The following is an 18,676-nucleotide window of genomic DNA, read 5'->3' as shown; positions in this document are numbered from 1 at the left end:
GAGACTTTGTACTCATAAACTCCTTTCAGATTCACCTTTAATCACTGTGCTTACCGAATGTTATCAAAGTTCAGACCCTCTGCTGGGCTAGAGTGTGGGTCACCAAAGTGTAATGTCTGAAAACTTGGCAAACACACAAGTTGAGAAGGACAGCATTCACAAAGCAATACCTAAATGTGTCATATCCATGGGCAGGAGGCTGTCAGTGTCATTCAGAAATTTCTGGTTATATTTGGAACCTGTTGAGTCATCAAGGATGTTATTTTCAAAAGATGCTGATCTAGCTTTAAGCTGTTGATTTCTACCCCAGGTCACAATACACTTTTTTCTTTCCCAGCACTGTAGCCATCATAACATACCTGATTATATCTTAGCCTTACATGATAGGAGCAAAAATACAGCGAGAGGGAAGAGATTCTGACCACAGGAAAGGCAGGGCATTGAATTGTTGGTGCAAATATATTGGGCAGCATCTGTTCTTCTCTGCATAATTAAAGCCCTTGCTGCCTTGGTGGCAAGGCTGCAGTAATACCAGGGTGCTAACCCATCACGACCCAGCACTCCTGTCTCAGGTCCTGAGCTCCAGGTATCATGTGTTCTCCTGCAGCAAGAGCCATGCAGACTTTCCAGAACTGCTGCTGTTTATATCAGGCAGGATAGGAAGTAAACTAGTCAGAAGCTCTTACAGGGTAGCCAAAGGGGTACGTACATGTCAGCAGAAGGAAAGCCAGCTCTACTGTTAGAGGAGTACTCTTTATTTATTGAAGTTAGTAATATATTTTGCATCTTTCCCTTGCCATAGACAATGCATATATTGTTTCTCTCAGTTTAAAACAAAAGTGCACACACAACAACAAAACAGTGTAAAACAGCTGGACGTGGAGGTTTCTTGACTCTCACCAGCTCTGAAGTAATGCATTTGTCAGAATATGGTTCATGTGTGTCTTCTATATATTTACTCTGCTTGTTGATCAGCCTTGAAACCCATGCAGGAATTCGGGGAAGAAAACTCCTTACGGATGGTCTTTAAAGAAGCTGGGAATGGGAATCCCCTGGTGGTCCAGTGGTGAGGACTCAGGGCTTTCACTGCCATGGCCCAGGTTCAGTCTCTGATCAGGGAACTAAGATCCTGCAAGCCGTGAGGCATGAGCGAAAAATAATAAAGAAAATAAAGAAGCTGGGAGATTAAGTATTGGGGAAAAAAATTTCAGAAGTTACCTGTCTTGGGTGATGGGTAACAATAGAGAATGTTAATGTTTTGAAGAATTTACTCCTAACTTCATGTTCTACAGATACTGTGCTTTGTATCATGGTAAAGACTGAGAATTAGTTGAAGAATGACCTCCAGTGCCCTGGAGTGGGATTATTATGAATTTGAACCTGTGGAAACCAGTTCTTTAGAATATGGAACTCCAGGAGCAAATTCCCTCTTGCTTCCTGCCAACCCTGTCAACGCTCATTGGAGCACTAACGCCATCTCTGATTGGTCGATGAGCAATCACACAGCCCCCACCTCAGAAATAGTCCAGGACCCCGTGGCCACGGGAAAAGGCACGAAGGAAGAGAAAAATAAGAAAAACCAGAGAAGACAGGCTAGGAAGAACCCCAGAAGATCAGAGAGAGAAAAAGAGGTCAGCAGTTGTTTCATGCACCTACCCTGTCTTGAGCTTCCTTGCAGTATGGCTGCCTGTGCCACCTGGGAGGGATTACTCCTGAAGAGGGGCAGGGGCCGCCCCTGCATGAAGGGGGTTTCTTCTATGAGCTTGGCTTTGGAATCTGCCAACACTGGGCTCACTTTTTTTCACCATGTAGGAGAGGACCAAGTTTTAGACCTCAGTGGTTGCAAACCTTTTAAAATCTCTACGTAAGACACACTAATGTCCTAGAAAAACGGAGAGCTGGCAGTTCATGCACTTTGCAGACAAGTCCCTTTGCAGTCACTCTGGAACATGATGTGCATGTTCCAAATCAAAGTGCCAAACTACAAGTTTGCTGGGTTTTTAAGTTCCAGCTTCAGCGTTTTTCTTCTGCTTCTTTGTAGTTAATCATTCAACAAATACTTCTCAGGTGCTATACTTGCCAAGGCACTGGGCTAAAGTACTTAGCTTGATGATGCCATCAACAGGCAGCCCCATCCCCCAGAAGCACCTAATTGTTTTAAAGACCTGTTTAAGGTTAATTGACTTGACAGGTTATAAACAGCATGGGGCAAGTGCAAAAAGCCTTGACAATTTGAATTCTGCCTCAACTGTGGGTACATTTGTGCTGTCTCCTCAGTCGTGTCCAACTCTTAGCGACCCTATGGACTGTAGCCCACCAGGCTCCTCTGTCCATGGGATTCGCCAAGCAAGAATACTGGAGTGGGTTGCCATTCCCTTCAGGGGTCCTTCCCAACCCAGGCATCGAACCTGCATTTCTTACATCTCCTGCATTGGCAGATGGGTTCTTTACCACTCTTACCACCTGGGAGGCCCCTGTCCCAACTGTGCTGCCCTGAATCAGCTGGTTATTCTAAGCTAGGCACTGAACTGCACTGGACCTTGGCTTTTTCATCAATAAAATGAGAGAATTAGATGCCACAGTGCTTGGAGTGTAGTAGAGAGTCAGTAAATATTCACTGAATAGATAATGAATAAATGCTGTTGAAGGTGCCAAACTTCTCCCAGCTTTTTTTTTTTTCTCCAGAATTTCATGGTTGATCTTTAAATCATAGAGAAATAAAGATTATGTCTAAGTTGCTGCTTAGGTCTGTTAATAAGTATGTATAGAGGCACATTTTGTTTCAGTATTTGAAAAGTATACTTACTTCCTTTTATTTTTTAACTTTTTTATTTTGTATTGGGGTTTAGCCAATTAACAATGTGATAGTTTCAGGTGAAGAGTGAAGGGACTCAGCCATAGATACACATGTATCCATTCTCCCCCAAACTCCCCTCCCTTCCAGGCTGCCACATGACATTGAGCTGAGTTCCCTGTGCTACACAGTAGGTCCTTGTTGGTTATCCATTTAAAATAGAGCAGTGTGTACATGTCCATCCCAGCTCCCTAACTATCCCATCCTTCCCCCGCTGGCAACCACAAGTTCATTCCCTAGGTCTGTGAGTCTCTTTCTGTTGTGTAGAAAGTATACTTTTGAAATAATACTTTTATTTCCAAAGGAAGTTTTAGTTTTATAGGAGGAGGAATTGATTCGCCGGTCACTGACCCTGTTGCAGTAAAGGGTCTTAGCTGTTCATTTATGTCACGTTCTGGGGAAGAGTAGGTCCGAGACAGCCCGAGGTGGCCCTTGACTGACATATTCCTGTCTCTCAGGGTGGCTGGTTTTTATGTGCCAAAGAAACCCAGAACCACCCCACTCATGTGAGCCAAGCTCATGGTCCCTCTTGAGGGCCTTGCAGGGTGGGGAATGGCTGGCTCTGGCCCTCACTGTCCTATATATCCGACGGATGAGACAAGGACCCGGGCTCTGAGTATGTCTTTGAGAAGCGTGAAGATGGAGGGGCGGCCATGTCCTGGGGATGGGCAGGCCCAGGAGAAGGGGCCCGCCGGAGACACCTGTGCCAGGCACACGAGGACCACGGGGCTCCCACCGCAGCCTCGCCCGGGCCGCCAGGTCTCCCGAGTCCTGTTCATCCATCTGGAAATCTACTGTTAAGGGCCGAACTAGAATTGAGATTTAACTTCCTACGTTGAGTTAGAGTTTCACAAAGGGAAATTATCCCCACAGAAGCAAGTACAGGAGATTCATGCTAAAAGCAAGTAATAAATCACAGTGGTGTTCTGGCTTCAAAGTTGCCTCAGCTCATGATTTAGTGGCAGCCCATGAAGCACAGTAAAACATTTGATCTGAAGCCAGGCCGCCAACACGACCCACGCTTTATGAACAACAAAATGGTTACGTTTGGTTACGTAAAAGGGTTGTTCTAATTGGGCCAAGGAGTGCAGGTTAGTGCACCCGCAGTGTATAGGAATGGTTAAAGGCCTCTAGCAACTAGAAATCTGACCAAGTCGGAGTTTACTCTGAAGAAGGGGGCTGCAGCCTCACCTTTGTGGCTGAGAACAGGGCACCTCCTTTCTCATCAGGTCAATAACAATAAATTACACTTGAGGTCGATTTTGGGAAAACCCATCATGACGCTGATAGGGAAACATGCAGTCTTGAAGATTCTTACAGAAGTTTTCAAAAATTGAGACTGGGGCTTTCCCGGTGGCTCAGTGGTAAAGAATCTACCTGCCAGTGTACAGGAGACACAGATTTGATCCCTGGTCCAGGAAGATCCCACATGCCATGGAGCAAATAAGCCTGTGCTCTGGAGCCCGGGAGTTGCAGCTACTGAAGCCTGCACGCCACAACTAGAGAAAAGCCCTCGCAACAGCAAAGACTCGGCACTGCCCCCAAATTAATTAATTAAAAAAAAAAAAATGAGACTGGGCAGTTTTTCATGATTATCTGTTTGGGCCTTAAGTACACCTCATCTGGAAACACTTCCTAAGTTGTCTGAGGAAGATATGTAATGGCTTTGCCCACCGCCTGTAACCACTGATCCAGTGGCCGTATTCTTTTGACAACATGGCACATAGAAAGGGTCCTCTTTGAGTAAGTGGTCTTGGACAGGTGAGTGAGAAGAAAAGCAAGCCTAAACCTACTTTGTAATGGGAATCATAGCATAGGATGCTGAGGGGAGGGTTGATGACAGAAGGCACGGACAGTGTATGGAATCATGGTAATGATTACCTCTACCCTCCTGACCTAACTAGGAAGAAAGCTTTTAGACTCTACAGAATGAAGAGAAAGAAAAGCTTCTGAGACGTGAACAGTCCCATCCCGTTCCTGGTATATCAATACGGCTTAGACATTTAATAAATAGCCATTTTTTGATGCTAGAAATTATACATGTAAAAAATTGAAAAGAATTAAAAAGTTTAAAGAGGAAAATAAATATTTCCCCTCATGAATTTTTAAAGGAAGTGTTTTTTTTTTAATTTTATGAATGTGAATTTGGTTTTTAAGTAGGAATAAGTGCTTTTTATTGTGATGAACTATACATAACATAAAATTGACCATTTTAACCATTTTTAAGGGCACAGTTCTTTGGCATTAAGTACGTTCGCATTGTTATGCAAACATCACCATGGTCTCTCTCCAGAACTTTTTTTTCAGATTAAGTGCTTTTAAAGTGCATTGTCATTTGTTACAGATCCCAGGGATATAAGTAGAATCAGTATTTGATGAAGGCTATTTATAGGTAGCAGTGCAGCCCTCTTTAAAAAGCCTCTGTGTTCTAGTTGGTCTCTCCTCTCTTGGGCTAAGAAGCAGGAGTGCCCTGGGGCATGTCCTTTGCCCCTCCTAGGTTCCACCAGAAAATTGTTCATGCAAAACTCTTGCCACCCAGATCATAGACCCCAAGAAGGGAAGGGAGGGACCTTGCCTGCTTTCACAGAGGAAGAACTTGAAGTCCAGCGAGGTGACAGGTGTCCCCCAAGGCTTGCACAGCACACATCTCCTGACACCCTTGCCCCACTCCCCTTGCGTCCCACCAGGAATTTTCCACACCATTCACCCATCTCCCCGTTCAAGCTTATACCCCAGGCTGGACTTGATTTCCTGAGTGCCTGTCAGAGATAACATGTATTCTTGGAGACTTCAGGACTATCTCTTGCTACGGACTTCACTGTCTTACCTCTAGGATATTAGTCCTCTCAACTGCAGTTAGGGGGAGTCAGCTTCCCTTTGGCACCCTGACAAAGAAAGAGAAGGCCAGCCATCCCAGGAATCTGATCACAGAGAAAGGGGTCAGATGCAGCCCCAACAGTGAAGATGCTGTCATGGGATGTTGGAAGAGCCTTAGAGATGTGCAGTGACAGCCTGAGTCCCTCCTCAGATGTCCTGGCGTATCTCCCTGTGTTGTTTGCTCTAGGCCAGGGCCAATCAAGGAGTCCACCCACTTGTGGGTCCTGAGTGCTGCTGAGTGACAGAGTAGGCTAGTGAGTCCTCTGACGCTGGGGAACGAGAGGACTCAGCAGAGAGTAAAGATTCTAGGCATTGCCAGTTACCTTGCGCAGCCCACAGTCTGACTTTCAGACCCGCTCATCACAGTTGTGACAGTCCCGTTGCCATCCCCTGGGGTGGCAGGTAAGAGCCTGACCCTCATCCAGAGGTCAGCTGTGGCCCAGGGTTGCTCTGCAGTAGGCTGAAGGTTACCACTGAGTTTGTGAACATAGCTGTTCTTGCCGGCATGCACCGTCTGTTGACTAGGTCACTGAGCCCAGCTGGCCCTCGGTGACTGAACGGTGAAGCAGGGGAGCAAGTGGTGGGGGGCTGGAGAGTGCTGACCGCCGTCCCTGCCTTCCCACCGCCTGCAGGGGGACCAGACCGCCTTGCACCGGGCCACGGTGGTGGGGAACACCGAGGTCATTGCGGCGCTCATCCAGGAGGGCTGTGCTCTGGACCGACAGGACAAGGTGAGCAGGGAAGGGGGGCACGCGTCAGCCTGAGAACGCGCTCTGGGGATTTCCTATCGCGTGAGACATTGTCATTCCTGAGTTTTATCGCTCATGATTCAACATGAGGAAATCAGCCCGGAGTTTCTCCGAAAGAGTATTTGATCTCCCAGCAAACTAAACGTTTACAAAAGCCCTTCCCTCTTTTCTGTGGCAGCAGTGAACAACCGCAGAAATATAAACGGTGAATAAGACAAGTTCAGAAGTAATGAGCTGTGGAGGCCTGGATGGGGGACTCCACATCCAGAGAGTCTGAGTGGAAGCCCCCAGACTGTGTTTCTTTGGAAAGGAAAAAAAGATAATGGTCTGAAACAGCTGGGAGGGCATTGCTGCCTCTTCTCTGTGCTTCCCTTTCCCTCACCCTAGGTCCCACCCCACTCAATTCACTGTGCTTGATGTTTCTTTTTTTAATAGTAAGTTAAGCAAACACAAGATCTGTGGAATTGGTTGATTTTTATTTAAAAGTCACCTATGGAGGACACCTGTTTACCGTATTTACAGAACACTGCCTTTTTTTTTTTTTTTTGCCATATTTACAAATCACTGTCCTTGGTTGCCTGCTCATTTGTTTGGGGCCCTGAGGCTTCTGGATTAACCTTCGAGAGATTTGGAGAAAGAAAAAAGCTGTGGAATCCACTTGTCCACCTGTGGGCCCCTGGAGCTTCTGAAGCCAGACTCTCCATCTGCCTGATCTTTGCAGGGTTCTTTCTGGGGCCAGGAGTGGAGCAGGGCAGCCCCTGGGGCGGTGTAGGTGGGTGGGGGAGAGACACCACGCCTCCCAGCGGCTTTCTGTTCAGCATGAGCGGTGCGTGGGAGCCTTTCTCAGCACCCCAGTTCCCAGAGAGACTTAAGCCCTAATGCCTTAAGTCACCCACTGTGCATCATAAAGCTAGAGTGCGTCTGGAGTGGTACCATTGTTAGGTACCATTCTGGGAGAATGAATAAACTGCCACTCCGATCACTCCTTGGGTTCTGTGGTTTAGGTGAGAAACCCCAGCCAAGAGAGGCCCCTGTGTGGGCCTTAAAATAACCTGTGCTGTGCTGATGGTGAGCAGATGGATCAGGCTTGGGTGATGGGGCTTTCTCTCCTGTGTGCCCCCCAGGACGGGAACACGGCCCTGCACGAAGCATCCTGGCACGGTTTCAGCCAGTCGGCCAAGCTGCTCGTTAAAGCTGGAGCCAACGTGCTTGCCAAGAACAAGGTGAGGTCCGGCAGGTGTGAGACCCCCTTGGTCACAATGAAGACAGCCCGGCCCGCCTTCTTTAAGGGATCTTCCTCTTGCCAAGCAGAACTAGGGCTCGGGGCCGTGGATCCTGGTGCATCTGAAAGCTTGGAGCTGGAGTGCTCCCATGAGGGCTGCAGTTCTCCCTGCTTTCCCGTAGGTCCATGAGACTGTGGTCATGGGAGCCAGCCCCGTCCTGAGGGGGCAGAAAAGGACCACAGCATCTCCTCTCCCTTGCTGTCCTGTCACCTTCCACTTCCCTCCCTGTCTTTCCCTGCTATGTCCCTGGATCAGCCCCAGAGCCTCACAACGGACTGACTGATCTGTCTTGTCCCTTACGCATCCTGCTCCTCTCCTCAGGAACTTTCCAGAAAGCTCCTCACCTGTTGCTGTCTTGGGCTTCCCCAGAGCAGCCTCAGCCTCTGTTGTCGTCTCTCTGGGTGACTTTGGCGTGTGCCTCCCGGGCTTGCAGGGTGGGCCCACCATCTCTTCCCTCACCCCCTGCCTTAGGGTTATCTGGTTTCTTTTCTGCCCGTTGACCCTCAGGGTGGGGACCTGCCCGTCGGGTGGCTGGGTTTCTCCAGCTCCCGGGACTGCACACAGCTCTGTGCTGTGCTGACTGGTGAGATGTTTTCCCGTGGTTCCCTCATGGGTCGAGGGCTTCCGGGAAGCAGCCGGCCCTGCATTGTGGCATTTCCAGTAAAAGCCTGGCTCACTGCCTAGAGGACTGGTGGTTCTCCATTTCTTCCAGGTGGGATATAGCCTAGAACAGGAGTTGGTAAGTTTATACCAACTCGAAGTAGGTGGTTCCCAGTTAACGGATGGGGGGCCTCACCTGAGTCTTATAAGACATGTGATTCGTTTGTGACACAATTAGGGCTGTGAATTATCCTAGCTGGATCCACTTCACCACACTGCCACCTGTCCCCTGAAGGGCCCACCCCCAAATTGTGTAGGGAGCCACGAGTTCTGTCTCTAGATAGAACCACACAGGTGAGGTGTCATCCCAGGAGAGGGACTTACATGCTCACCAGCCTCAAACTCTAGGAAGCCTCTAGAAGGTCCTTCTCTTTTTTTCTTTTTCCCCCACAAATAAAATTATAAGATTATAAAGTCTACAATATCATGATTTGATAGCTCCCAAGGGTTAATGAACACATTGATCACCCCATTTATTTACCTTTTTGTGTCTGTGTGAGAGAACATTTAAGTTCTACAATTAGCAAATTTCAATTATACAAGACAGTGTTATCAGCTGTAGTCTGTAGACTACAGACACAGCTGTAGAACCACACGTTATCAGCTGTAGTCCCCATGTTACATGTTAGATTCACAGACCTTGTTCATCTTACAGCTGGAAGTTTACACTCTTTTACCAACCTCTCTTTATCCCCCTGCACCTCTCACTCCAGCTTCTGGCAGCCACTTTTCTACTCTCTGTTTCTACAAGTCCATCTTTTTTTTTCCCCCCAGACTCCACATAGAAGTGAGATGCTAGAGTATTTGTCTTTCTGTCTAACTTATTTCACTTGGTGTATCACCCTCTAGGTTCATCCATATTGTTGCAAGTGACAGGATTTCTTTCTTTTTAAAGGTTGGATAATATTCCATCACATAAGAAAGGTCCTTACTCAGCCAAGTACAGCAGCCCCTGTCTAGAAATCAGTACTCATTACTCAGGGTGGGAAAATGCCTGCTATGTATACAGCAGGTCAGCTTTTTAAATTTCAGGTTTGACATTGCAGCCTTTTGTGTCCACTTTCATTTTACACATTGGTTTGGAGTGCCTTCCATGTTATTACATGTATGATTAGTGCATTCCTTTTGATCACTGAGTAATGCTCCACTGTGTGGATATACCATAATCTGTATTCTAACCCATGTATTTTCATTTTCTTCCTCCAAATGCTTTTCAGCATGATCGATATTTTCTTATTGACAAAAGTAAATTTTATTTGTACAGCTATCAGATTTCTTTTCAACATATATTTAACATATATTTTTTTCAACATATATTTAAGTGACTCCCAGGAGGCCAACAGCTTTGAGGGAACCTTCTCTAAGTGTACTGAGAATTACACTAAGCTGAGCCCTGAGCCCTGCCAGGGAATGGAGTGTTTAAAATGTGGGCAGACCCTTTGTTTTGGAGGACGAAGCTAGCAGTGCTTCTCTGTCTGGCTGCACTTTAAAATCTCCTGGAGAGTTTTAAAAAAGCAGCGGGGAGAAGAGGGGAGAAAACCAAACCCACATGATGACAGGCCTGGGGTGACCAGCTGTCCTGGTTTTGCCTAGAGTTAGGGAAGGGAATGGCACCCCACTCCAGTACTCTTGCCTGGAAAATCCCATGGATGGAGAAGCCTGATAGGCTGCAGTCCATGGGGTCACTAAGAGTCAGACATGACTGAGTGACTTCACTTTCACTTTTCACTTTCATGCATTGGAGAAGGAAATGGCAACCCACTCCAGTGTTCTTGCCTGGAGAATCCCAGGGACGGGGGAACCTGGTAGGCTGCCATCCATGGGGTCACACAGAGTCGGACACGACTGATGTGACTTAGCAGCAGGGAAGGGATGCATCCCAGAATGCAGACCTTTCAGCACCTACACATGAACAGCCTGGCCCCACCCCCTGGGGCAGGGACATTGCGTTGCATCCGTGCACTGGTCTGTTGAAAGGGTCCCCCAGTTGAGTCCAGCCTGCACCTGAGGCTTGATAACCAACAAACTCACTCAACTCGCAGGCTCAGAACTCACCAAGTTCCTGGAGGTAGCAGTGAGGAAAGAAAGACCCTGCCCAGGTTGGTTAGAGCTAAGGTCGTGAGAAGGATGGTAAGTGGCCCTGCAGTACACAGCTTTCCTCTATTTTTAAAAACCCATTCTTCTTTTCAAAGGTAAGGAATATAAACCATCCTTGAGTCTGGGCAGACAGTGCCGTATGATCCAAAGAGGAGTTAACTGGGCCAGGGAAAAGCCATAAACAGGCTGACAGCTCTGAGCCCACAACTGCAGGCCTGACCCAGCTTTTACGCTCAGCAGAACAAACACGGAGCTTATGTGTTTAATCTTCTGAATCCTTGCACCGAATCATGTTGCCTGCTTTTCTTGTCACTTTCCTAGGGGTTATCAGCAGCCTTGCAGGCCTTATTCCCCTAGTTTCAGAAAGTTCTCTTCTTGTCAATGAAGTCTTTCTGCAAGATTGCTGTGTGTGTGATCCTGACCTTTGGTTGCCATTTGACCTTGAAGGTAGACTCCCAAAAGCAAGAGGGTCTCTATCTGTGGGAAGTGATAGATGCGGTTGTATTGCATGGTGTGTGGGGACCTTGCCCAGAGTTTAAATTTTGATATTTCAAGGAAAACCCAAGATTTGGAAGAGGCTTGCAAATTAAATCTGTTACTGTAGCCTGCTGGAATTGGCCTGTTTTACCTCCATTGGTAGGCTGTCCACAGTTGTTCCGTGTTCCTCTTATAACTAAAAGGAACAGCCTTGTGCGTGTGCCCGGCACTCTGCCATGAAGAAGATGGTCTCCTCAGCACTCCGAATCAACCCTCATTGTCTCAGCACATAGGGGTCATGCTCCACTTTACAGGTGAGGAATTCACAGTGGTGCTTATTAAGAGCATTCCCCAGTAGCTTGCAAGCAGTAAGTGGCAGAGCCAGGGCTCGGAACCAAGGTTTTATGACCCACGTGACTCTTCTGCTGGTATGGATTCCCAGTTACATGTTCTTGCCTCTGAAGCACCCCAGCTGGGTCCACCGAGCAGAAAGCAGAGAGCGTAAACAGTGACTCTCCTGTAAGTCTTGGCCCCCTGCAAGTGTGCCCGGTCTGCTGGAGGTGTTGCTAACATGTGCCCCCCTCTGTTTGCCTCTCTCCCAGGCGGGGAACACGGCTCTGCACCTGGCCTGCCAGAACAGCCATGCCCAGAGCACCCGTGTCCTTCTGCTGGGCGGCTCCCGCGCCGACCTCAAAAATAACGTGGGTGAACAAAAATAGCATCTCTTGCACTCTCTTCCGTTGCCTGTATTATGAAAGCATACTAGAGTATTCATTTGTAGAAAACGAAAATTTGTTAATAAAAGGGGTTTGGGGACTATCAAGAAAGTATTCATTTGTTGCTAATTCCTAAAGGATCCTTTTGCAGCAGTCCCCAGTCTTTTAGGCTCAAGCGACAGGTTTCATGGAAGACAATCTTTTCACGGATGGGGGCAGGGTTGGGGGATGGTTTGGGGATGATTCAAGTGCATTAGATTTATTATGCACTTTAATGCCACCGCTGATCTGACAAGAGGTACCAGTCCGTGGCCCAGAGGTTGGGGACCTCTGCATTAGGGGAATGAGAAGAGAAATCAACACTCGGAAACACTGATTTTTCTCCCATGCTCGCCCCTTGCTCCTCAGCCTCTCAGTCTGTTTTATCATTTTGTACAGCAGGTGTCTAGCAAGCGGGTCTAAGAATGAGTAATTGTTTTCAGGAAGCCTCCGCCCACACAGTGTTGCACTCTTAGTAAATACCGGCTGATGCTGTACTGGCGAGGCTGTCTGATGCTCCATGCCCAGCATCTACAAATCTGTCCCTGAGGCATCCTTGGGATGAACTGATGATCAGTAGTTCTTGGACGTTCCTGACCTGAAAGGTCCCACGGGCATACCCCTTCCCTCCACAGACACTGCATTTCCTTCATGAAGCCTGTGCCACGTGGCAAGAGAATCTGAGGCTTCTCTCAAAAATGACTTTGGCTGGACGACTTCCCTGGTGGTCCAGTGGTTAGGACTCTGTGCTTCCACTGCAGGAGGCATGGATTTGATCCCTGGTTGGGGAACCAAGTCCTACAGGCTGTGCACAGTGGCCAAAAAAAAAAAAAGGACTTTTAGCTGGGGTTTCCTGACTGGGGGCAGCCTTATCTAAAGTGGTCCTGAGAATGCTCTGAGCTTCAGCTTTGAGCTTGGTTCCCTCTTAGTCCAGAGGAGAAGGTTGTGCTGAAGTGTCACCATCTCTAGACAGAACTAGAGCTCAAATGAGAAGTCAGGGGAGCGCCGCAAAACGTCACAATATTGTCTCCAGTTCTCTTGTTTTCTCTCTGGGAGCAGTTTGGCCTGGGACCACCAAGGAAGACCCTGCTCCTGAATTTTTCTGAATGTCCTTTTTTATGCCCAGTGATTGCTTCCTCATCAGCTCCCTAGACTGCATTGCTCCCCATGGGATCCTGGGGTACTGCTAGAATGGGATGCACTTGAATTTTTTTAGAGCGCGTAATCTTAAAATCCAGCAACTCATCCCACTTTCTTAGTCCATTCAGCCACGATGGATCTGTGATGGGGAAAGTCTCATTTCCAAAGCAATGCTATCAATCTTAGGCAGTGTAATCCAGAGCCTTTGGGTTGTAGGAGAGGCAGGGGTCAGTGGAGTCTTAGGAAGTGCCTGCTAGGCAGAGCCTCTCTTAGTTTTGGCGAAGGTCTCTTGGGCAGCAGGCATCCAGGACCTGAAACCTGAGACAGTCTGCGTGGTGGGAAAGAGAGCTGCACACAGTAAAGGGCTGCAAGTCGTGGAGTGAGCACCTACGATAAAGGAGATGCTTGTCATTCAGGCCATTGCCCTGTGAGGAATATATGCTAGTCTGCTAGCTTTTAAATGATAGTTTTCTTTTAATTTTTGTTTTGTTTTGTAACCGCTCAGACCGTGCTTAGAGTTTGATTTCTGTCCGCAGGCAGGCGACACCTGTTTGCACGTTGCCGCACGCTATAATCACTTGTCCATCATTAAGCTCCTCCTCAGTGCTTTCTGTTCTGTCCATGAAAAGAACCAGGTCAGTGCATGTGTTCTCCCCGTGGTTCTCAGGCAGGTGCGCTAGCGCCAGCGGGGACAGAGGTTGCTGGGAGGTGGTGCCTGCTCCCGGTATGGGACTTGGCCAGTGCTGGCCTTCGAAGGAACCACAGATTCCCTGTGGCCCTGGTTTATCTGGCGTTCTGGAGAAAGCGTGCTCTGTCATTCCAGTGCGTATCACCACATTTGTGTAGTGAACATTTTTGGAAATCCTGGGGGTGGGTTTTGTTGTTAGTATGGTTTTTAAAAATGAAACCCACAAGGAAGAGTGGCTTGGTAAGTAAGCAGGGGCTTTCGGCGTCATGATTTCTGTTCCTTGCACCGCCACCTTTATGTGAGCTGAGCTGATGGCGTCTCTTGTTTCTGTAAAGCTCGGTGCGTGGGCAGTGTCTACACTGTGCAGTGGGGTTCTGAAATACAGCTGTGGTTATTACAGTGTTCTGTGGAAATGTGATTTTTCAATAGTCATTTGGATTTTTAAAAGTTGTCTTGTTATTTATTGAAACCTATGCCTAACTGATGCATTGTTTGGCTTTTCTGAGTTTGGGTGCATAAGTCTGAAATTTAAAAAATTAGATCATGATTCAGATTTAAAATACCCTATAATGGTGATTACTGACCCTGGCTGCATATTGGGATCAAAAGGGAATTTAAATATACCATTCCTGAATCCCACCCCAACGTAAATGACCAGAACGTCTGGGGCTGAGGTCCAGGATAACAGTATTTTTTTTAAAGCTCCTGGTCTAAGTGAGGGCTTCCCTGGTGACTGTCAGTAAAGAATCTGCCTGCAGTGCAGGAGGCTTCTTGCAATATAGGAGACCAGGGTTCAATCCCTGGGTCGGGAAGTTCCCCCAGAGAAGGAAATGGCAACCGACTCCAGTGTTCTTGCCTGGAAAATCCCATGCCTGAGTGTGCAGACAGGATGGAGAACCACTGACCTAATAGCTGAAGTCTGTCATTCTATAGTCTCCCCATGGACTCTAGCTTGTCAGATTACCCCCAACACAGCCCTCACCAGCTGGTGCTTCTCAACCTGGGAGGCGCATTTCAATCACCTGGGAGCTTTGAAAAATCAGCCCTATCCATGCTCCAGGCCACTTAAGTCAATGTCTGGGTGGGACTCTGGCGTCAGTAGTTTATAAAGCTTCCCAGCTGATTCCAGTGAGCAGCGGAGACTGGAAACCACAGCTCCAGAACTTCCCCTAACATACAACTAGGTGACTCAGGAATGAAATGAACACTTTCCCTGTCTACTCACCAGGGAAGGAGGCCTGAGAACGGCTGGATTTTCATACTTGATCACCTGCCAGGAATGAATGAATGAGTGATTTCACTTCTGTATGCATCTAACTTATTTATGTCATCTGGTTTGGGAATTAAAACCAACATTTGCATTTGGAATTAGCCCACCAAGCTGCATCTGTTCATATCCTTCTTTGATTGTCTGAAATGTTTTTTGTAAAAAATAAATTATTGGCTAAATTTGGTAAGGAGTTGAAAACAGCTGGTGTTAAATGAGCGCTATCTTCAGTGACTCCACCCAAACAGAAAACTCCCTGGCCTGTAGGATGATCCCAGTGGCCCTTTCACATCCCTAAGGGTGGCTGCAGGGTTGGACTATTACTCTGGGGCCTGTAGAAGTAGCTACCTTAGAAGCTCCTGCTTATTCTAGCTCAGAAACCAAGGGGTTCTCTGCCCATCCCCTGCCAGGGCAGACAGACAGGGTCCAGAGCTACCTTTTAAGTAAAAATTTTAAAAACTATGAGTTAAAAGAAATATTTAAAATACGTGGCTGAGATCCTGCCACTGTGTAAGGTCAGGGCCTACCATTCCTAACATCCCAGGCCCAGCATTGCTTTGTCCCCCTGCACTTAATCCTGTCCTGTCATTTCTGGCATCCCACTCAGAAAGGAATGTGGTATTTGTGTGTAGTTCATTCAGTTCCCAAGATCTCTTTTAAAAAAGAACCACATTTAAACAACAAGATCCTACTCTATAGCACAGGAAACTATATTCAATATCCTGTGATAAACCATAATAGAAAAGGACATAAAAATGTATATAACATTACATGGCTATATGGTAGAAATTAATACATTATAAATCAATTATACTTCAGTAAAATAATTTTAAAAATAAAGTATGAGTTAAAAGAAATATTTTAAAGAAATAATAAAAAGAACCACATAACACTTTAGCCAAGGGCCACTTGTCAGTCTAAGGCAAATTTTAGTTTAACTTTGAAAAGCCACCACCAAATCATGGGATAAAAAGCTGGAGGGCTGTGGGCCATGATCCCATGGGGTTTAGCAGGCTTTCTTCTGATGGATTCCAGGCTGGAGACACGGCACTTCATATTGCTGCTGCCCTAAATCACAAGAAGGTGGTTAAAATCTTGCTGGAAGCTGGAGCAGATGGGACCATCGTCAATAATGTAAGTGGAGTTGCAGCCACGGTTTCTAAAGCCGTTCCCACCCCTTTCGGGGTCAGGGTGTGTTGTGGCCACCTCACCTCCTGTAAACTCAGAGCACACAGCCTCGCCCAGCCTCGCTCTGGAAGAGCTGCAGCGTGCCGACCCCACGACCCCTGAGGCCCGAGGGGGTGGGCTTGAGGGGACCCCTACTCTCAGCAGCCCCGTGGGTTACAAACCCCGAGGGCCCATCTTCAGACAGTTCAGTGAGCACGTCCTGACATGAAAAGGGTCAGGGGTGTCTAAGTAAACTGGCAAGTAGATGCCGGAAGTGACTGTCCCGGCTGGCTTGTGCGTGTCCCCGGCTGGAGTCCTGTACTCACTGGTCTTCCCTGTGCCTTTCCTTAGGCAGGCCGGACTCCGCTGGAGACTGCCCGCTACCACAATAATCCGGAAGTTGCTCTTCTCCTCACTAAAGCGCCCCAGGTAGGATCTGCTGCATTTTCCCCTGTATTGATTATGTGGGGGCTGCAGAGTTGTTGGGATTCCTTGGGTTGCTATCTACTGAAGCCAGATCAAACCACCTTAGGGACTGATGGGTTTCCTGAGCAGGTAGTGGACACATAGGAATCCACATGAGCCTCCAGGAAACTGGAACCAGAGACTTCAGGCCCAGCAGGCTGTTTTCATACATGGCATCGTTTCCTCTTTGTGGCTGGATCATTGTCACAACCAGTTTCCTGGATCATAATTTCCCAGCCAGGGAAAAGTACCAGTTTAAAATGTAGGAGAGACTTCCCTGGCGTTCCAGTGGTTAAGACTCTGTGCTTCCAGTGCAGGACATGTGGGTTTGATCCTTGGTAGGGAAACAAAGGTCCAGTAAGGTGTGCAGTGCAGCCAAAAAATGAAAACAATAAAACATCATAGGAGAAGGTTGGTCGTGATTGGGAGCTTGGGTCAGATGCCCAAAACACGTGGGACAGAGGTGCTTTAGGGAGATGGTCGTGTCTGTTTGACCACGTGGTTACAAGAGGGATTTCCCAGAGAAAGGTGGGAATGGGCATCTGTCTGGGCAGCCGTATCTGTCTACTAGAGGCAGTTGGGTACAGTACAGTTGTACTCCTTTTAATTAAGTATTGCATGATGTATGGATGTGAGAGTTGGACTGTGAAGAAAGCCGAGCGCTGAAGAATTGATGCTTTTGAACTGTGGTGTTGGAGAAGACTCTTGAGAGTCCCTTGGACTGCAAGGAGATGCAACCAGTCCATTCTGATCAGCCCTGAGATTTCTTTGGAAGGAATGATTTTAAGGCTGAAACTCCAGTACTTGGGCTAACTCATGCAAAGAGGTGACTCATTGGAAAAGACTCTGATGCTGGGAGGGATTGGGGGCAAGAGGAGAAGGGGACGACAGAGGATGAGATGGCTGGATGGCATCACTGACTCGATGGATGTGAGTCTGAGTGAACTCTGGGAGTTGGTGATGGACAGGGAGGCCTGGCGTGCTGCGATTTATGGGTTCGCAAAGTCAGACACGACGGAGCGACTGAACTGAACTGATGGTATATTGGCCATCATTCAATTTTAATAGATGACTGATATTTAAAGTTGAAATGATCTAAGTCTGAAATTTAATCATGGTAATTTATAAGCTATTTATGATTTCAGCACCCTGAAATAGCTTTGTTTATATTACCTTCCACAGATACATAATGTTTATATAGCTGTGCCTACTATGTATATCCCTCTTTGTATTCTCCTCTTTATCCTATCTATGATAGGAAACTGTTCTGCAGTCTTCACAATTATTTATCATAATGGAAGCATAATATTCTTTTCTGGTTGCTGACCAGTATTAAACCATTTCCTTAATGTTAGACATTTTGGTTACTTCCCAGTTGGAGCTACTCTGTTCCTTTACAGCAAACAGTGATTGGTTTTCCACCTTTTTCTGGCTAATGCTGCAAGAAGGCAAAGTCTTGAGGAGCCAAAGGGACAGCCTGGACCCCAGGTGTTGCCCAGGCCCAGCCAACCTCGGGTTCTGGGTGGCCTTGATTCCATCTATGTGTTAAAAACACACCTGATGTAACTAGCAGTTTCTGGAAGTAGTTAAGATTTTATCTCTTGTAGAATCGATCACCCTCTTGCCCATGGAGTAAGTCCTTTTCAGTGGGCTCTGGAGATCCACAGAGCCCCTGAAAGGTGTGAGTTGGATGATCCTTCAGAAAAAGGCTCCATCTTTGTCTAGCTGTTTGCAAACAAATTCTCAGCATAATCACCTCCAGAATCCTGATAGAAAAATGCTAGCCTCTCCTGGATCAAAAAGGACAGGGTGCTGTATAAGTGTCAGAATCCATCACAGTTACCTGGCGCTTTAGAGTCTGGCAGTTTAATGGACAGCCAGCCCTGTGCTCAGTCATATGAAGACGGTCAAGTCTTGTGGGGTGGAGGATCCCCCTGGCACGCAAGGACTGATGTGCCTTTAACCTGCCTGTCATTTATCTTCTAGAGCCCAGGGATCTGGATTCCCAGGGATAAAGCTCACTTGTGAACTATTTTCCTGTGTGGGTTCTCCTTTAGCCTTTACCATTTAAAAAACATGGCTTGGGACGTCCCTGGTGATCCAGTGGCTAAGACCCCACGCTCTCATCGCAGGGGGCCCGGGTTTGATCCCTGGTCAGGAAACTAGATCCCACATGTCACAACTAAGACCCAGTGCA

The 18,676-nt window shown here is 47.3% G+C and overlaps 1 protein-coding gene across 7 annotated transcripts in view; it reads left to right on the top strand.

The window, feature by feature from the left end:
- ANKRD6 (ankyrin repeat domain 6) overlaps positions 1–18,676 on the top strand; it is a 183,199-nt gene that overhangs the window by 146,521 nt on the left and 18,002 nt on the right. For 4 of the 7 annotated variants that reach the window (XM_027551399.1, XM_027551402.1, XM_027551400.1 and 1 more), the window contains exons 4-9: positions 6,364–6,462; positions 7,605–7,703; positions 11,600–11,698; positions 13,429–13,527; positions 15,883–15,981; positions 16,366–16,443. In XM_027551399.1, the coding sequence (XP_027407200.1) occupies positions 6,364–6,462; positions 7,605–7,703; positions 11,600–11,698; positions 13,429–13,527; positions 15,883–15,981; positions 16,366–16,443 (573 nt within the window). The remainder of the gene's footprint in view (positions 1–6,363; positions 6,463–7,604; positions 7,704–11,599; positions 11,699–13,428; positions 13,528–15,882; positions 15,982–16,365; positions 16,444–18,676) is intronic. The other 3 variants (XM_027551403.1, XM_027551404.1, XM_027551405.1) reach the window with 3 other exon arrangements.

The sequence above is a fragment of the Bos indicus x Bos taurus genome, chromosome 9 (assembly GCF_003369695.1).
Source record: "Bos indicus x Bos taurus breed Angus x Brahman F1 hybrid chromosome 9, Bos_hybrid_MaternalHap_v2.0, whole genome shotgun sequence".
In the NCBI taxonomy this organism is placed as follows: Eukaryota; Metazoa; Chordata; class Mammalia; order Artiodactyla; family Bovidae; genus Bos; species Bos indicus x Bos taurus.
The sequence above is the reverse complement of the archived record's forward strand: the minus strand, read 5'-3'. Positions and strand labels throughout refer to the sequence as shown.